This window comes from Acyrthosiphon pisum, chromosome A1, assembly GCF_005508785.2.
Source record: "Acyrthosiphon pisum isolate AL4f chromosome A1, pea_aphid_22Mar2018_4r6ur, whole genome shotgun sequence".
NCBI classification, from domain to species: domain Eukaryota; kingdom Metazoa; phylum Arthropoda; class Insecta; order Hemiptera; family Aphididae; genus Acyrthosiphon; species Acyrthosiphon pisum.
Window position 1 is genome coordinate 112,639,910 of NC_042494.1, and position 4,867 is coordinate 112,644,776.

The 4,867-nt window shown below is 30.7% G+C and overlaps 1 protein-coding gene across 1 annotated transcript in view; it reads left to right on the forward strand.

Moving 5' to 3' along the window:
• Positions 1 to 2,794, forward strand: part of LOC100168108 (UDP-glucuronosyltransferase 2B15) — a 9,661-nt gene extending 6,867 nt beyond the window's left edge. The window contains exon 5 of the mRNA XM_016805323.2: positions 2,515 to 2,794. Within this exon, the coding sequence (XP_016660812.2) occupies positions 2,515 to 2,794 (280 nt within the window). The remainder of the gene's footprint in view (positions 1 to 2,514) is intronic.
• The last annotated feature ends 2,073 nt before the right edge of the window (positions 2,795 to 4,867 follow it).

Here is a 4,867-nt window from a genome sequence, read left to right on the forward strand (position 1 = left end):
AGACCCAAATAATGTTCTTACCTAAAAGTTTAATAATAGGTCGATTCACTCTAGTATCAAAACTAACAGCTCACTATTGAGAATAGTGAACGACAATTTCCTATGTCGTGCGTGTGTAAGACAGAAACAACACACGCGGGTGTAGCGTCCTCTTATAAGGGTCCGTATTACAATAGTTAAACTAACGTTAAACCGCGGAATTCGACTGGTAAAATTTAAACTATGATTGTAAAACGGGCCCTAAGTGTCTAAGTAGGTTATAATAAACAAAGTATATAATAATTACTATTTAATTTATAGTTATTATTCAATATTAGATAGGAAAATTAATAAAATATTTACTTCTGTCATACTATTTATTAGGTAAGACTTAATAAAAACTTGAAAAACATCGTGCAGGTGTACCTAGCAGTTGATACAGGCAAAGTACAAAATATTTTCAAGAGTTCATGAATATTTGGATAAACCTGTTTATCACAAACATCTAAAGCATGTAACCGAGAGGAGAATACAATGTTTTTATCACGCCTGCACCGAAAGTTTGGTTTTCGACCACGGTTGAAGCGTTCGAAAGCAACCTTTTTCCGTCTAGCGGGCGGAAAAGAGGAAATCCCTAAAAGTGCCGGGCGGAAAAGAAGAAATCCCCAAAAGTGCCAGCCGCCGGGCGCGTATCCCCTGCACAACCAGAAACGAAAATGTATACCTACCATGGTCCTTGCAAAACATAAACTTTTGGTTACATCTTAAATTTATAGTATAACCTCATTGCATGACGCATAAACATTTAAACATATTTTGTAGAATAGTCTATAATTGTTGCATAGATCCCTGCATAACCTTTTCCATGAACGCAGGGCGTGACAAAAAATAGTATGTGTGGCTCGCGCAGGAAGGCCATTTCAGTCTTAGGCGAAATGCACACGACGCCCGCGACTGAAATGGCTCACTTCCCGCCCTTGCCACACAATATACTATTTCAGTCACTAAAAATAAACCTATGTCCTATGGTAAATCTACAGTCTTCGTGGTAATTTTGTTTTATTTACCGACTATTTATTGGGTTTATTATAAACACTCATGCATGAAAAATAATTCGCAGAGAATTCAAAAATATAGTACACCATACCACCATAAAGATATATGTTTTTATTTTCCAATATTTATGCCACGAACAACTAGTGGCGTACCTATAGTATACCTATATCAAAGCGGACAAATTACCACGGCTAGAACATTTAGAAAACAGATATAGGTACCTACTTAAAACTTAAGAGTAGTATCATATTGAGAAATACAAAAAATAAGTAAACTTAATTTTACAAAAAAAAAAGGTCAAGGGGGGATCTATCCCCCATATCACCCCCCCGTAAATACGCCACTGACCTATACGGGTGCCCAAATCAAAAATTCTGCCAAAACAAACACACACGTATAAACAAATCTACAGTACCCTCTTCCACGGCTCCACATTACCACAGGCTAATGACCTTTGTAGTTGAAGCCTTAACCCTAATACAAAAAAAGGTGGGTAAGTGGATATCGCTCTGTTGTACCGTAGGTTACAAGTGGGTCACTGTAATGGATGGTGTTAAATTTAAATTCAATGATATAATATCATTGTATAAGAAAAACTATTCTGAGAGAAAACGGTCAGTCAGCCTATGATATTACTAAGTATATTTTGATGATATTATTTTTAATAGAGTAATTTATATATAACCTATTTACGTGAAACCTTGTTTTAAATTTTTAATCCTTAGCAATAAAAGTTGAACATTTTATACATTTTTAACTAAAAATAATTATTAAATTTTAAATTTGATATATTTTGTCAAAATTCGAACTTTAAATGCTTATAAAAAAAAATTATGCCTTTGTATTTTCAATGTTTTTCAACTGCTATTGTAACAATATATCAGGAGCCTTGCATTAAAGTTTCACGCTTTTTTACCCAACAAATAATTTTTTATTGTTATTTATAGAAAAAAAAACTAAATAAATTGATAACTGACAATGTCCGTAAACAGCTCAAAAGATCTAAAATATTTGGTGGAATGCTAATATCATAGGCTGACTGACCGTTTTCACTCAGAATCATTTTTCTTATACAATGATATTATATCATTGAATTCAAATTTAACACCATCCATTACAGTGACCCACTTGTAACCAATGAACAGCAGAGCGACATCCACTTGCCCGCATTTTTTTATTTGAATTTGTATACATTTTTTAAAAATACCTATCGCTGGTGCAATCGGGATATTTATTTAGTTTTAATAACCACTGAAAATAGTATTTCCTACCTAACCTAACGTACAGGCCGCAATCGGGATAGGTAAAAAGCTTACTTTGTGGCCGCAATCAGGTGACGCCCGGTCCACCTGCAGTAATACGTGATTAAATTATTCTTATGAACTTATATAACTTATATATGTTATTATGACTTTATGAATATAATTTGGGGCGATGCTTGTAATATATTTATAATATTTATTAATTTGTTGAATATAGATACAGACAGAAGGCTAAAGAGCTATCAGAAGCTTTTCGTGATCGACCTATGTCTCCTTTGGAAACTGCAGTGTATTGGACAGAGTATGTCATCCGACACAAAGGGGCGCCACATCTTCGGTCTGCCGCCGTCGGTATGCCATGGTACCAATACTGTTTAATCGATGTTTTGGTTGTAATTTTTTTATCTATAACAACAATGTTTGTATTATTTTACTACTTAATTTTCAAAGTTACTTCAATATTGTTGAATAAAAAATCTAAAGAGAAAGAATCTTAATAATAAAGTAAATTTAGATTATTCTTATTTCTCAATAAAAATACTAAAATAGTGATTGCCAGTGCTAGCATTTTATTGCATTTGCTAATTATTATAGGATACAGATCAAAATAGCTGAGTGATATACATTAATTGTTTTATGCTAATTTTTGTATATTTGAAGTACCTATATTAGGTTTTTACATTTTAGTGCTTATTTTAAATGTACAATTTTTTGCTAATTCAGGTAAAATACTAAGCAAAAGTGCAGTAAAGCCATATACTAAGAACAAAAGCAGCAAGTCCATGGATTTACTGCATTAATTCTTAGGAATCGGATTTCTAGAAGTTTTACATGCTCTTACTGTATATTGCCTTAGTAATATTGTGTGTTCAAATGGCTTCACTGCCGTAACTCCACTAACCTATGTTATAACAATATTTTATTAATCTACCAATCTACGCCAATATGGCGATCAAAAGCTTATCAAATTGATAAGCTGAAACGGGCGCGCTGTGTATTATTTATATGTTATTTTTCCATCTCTATTTATCAATCTATAATATACTTTTATTAGGTATAATTATGATATTTTAGTATTTATATTTCTTGTACTTGGGTAATTAATTAATTTCATAAATATAATTAATAGGCTTTTTTTACTGGGAAAAGATTATAAACTTAATCAACTTTATATTTTAGTTGAACTTAATGTTTCAGTAGAAGTCTGCTGCAGAGTGCACATAATATAAAAATTAAGAATCATAGGAATGGATTTACTGTATTTTGTACATTTAAATGTGAGTTATTTCCTAAGTAAAAATGCAGTAACTCCTATAATATGTTTAAAAGTGGTAAAAAACATACAAAAAATGAATGAAGTACAAAAAAAATATATCAACAAATAACTTGAACATCTATTAAAAATGATTTATAAAAAAAATCATTAAAAAGTTATAACTTCTGGGTCAAAAATTTAAAAAACCTTTAAACACAATTTCCCAACATTTCACTTTTTGGAGTTACTGCAATTCTTGGTAGCAGGGCGGTATATACCTAAGTAGGTTGTAGCATTGATTAAATATATAATATACATTTAGTCAATGGTTGTAGGTACCCATATCGGATTTTTTTTAAAAACCAATTAAATAGGTAACAATGTTACAAAAACGTTTATTTGTGTAAATCAAAATTAAATAATGTTCTTGCAGTGGGAATAACAATATTATATTTTATTTTATTTTTGTAATTAATATAGGCCAAACGGCGTTTTACATGGTATTATGTCAAGTGTTCAAAAGTCAGAGTTGGAAAATCAAGTGTTATAAATTTAAGTCTCATAAGAATTATGTGTTATAATATAATATTTATTTTCCATTCCTATAGGCTATAATATTAGATTTGAAATTAGATTAGATAATTATATTAACGTATTGAAGTAGGTAGATACATATTAGTTATTACGGGAACGCATTATTTTCCCGAAAATAAATGAACCGAACGTTAGTAAATCCATAAATTAAATTTAACAGAAAAATATAATGACAGAAAATAAAATGACAGAAAGACAAATTACAGAAAATAAAATACTGGAAGTTAACGTTCCAGAATTGTTTTCATATTGAAAATAAAATGAACATAAAATATGTATACAGAATTTTAATCCCAGAAAGTTAAAAACCTGAAATTATAATCACAGAACGTAGTTATACAGAAAGTGATAACGTCGACCATAATTTTCCAGAAAATTAAATTCCATAAAGTTTAAAGCCTGAAATTATAATCACAGAACGTAGTTTTACAGAAAGTGATACTGTAGACCATAATTTCCCAGAAAAATTAAATCTCAGAAAGTTAAAATTTTGAAATTACGTATATGTACCTATATATTATTTACGTATATTTACGTATAGGCTATATTTTGTGGATATACATAGGTGCAACTATGAGGAGGGGTTTTAAAACATTTCAATAGCCCCCCCCCAACATTACCTAACAGTTGTTTAAGCTTCTTCAATATTATTATAGTAGGGTCTCATCTGCCCTCAAATTTCAAACGTTATTTGTGTCTATGCCTTTATAGCAGCTATATC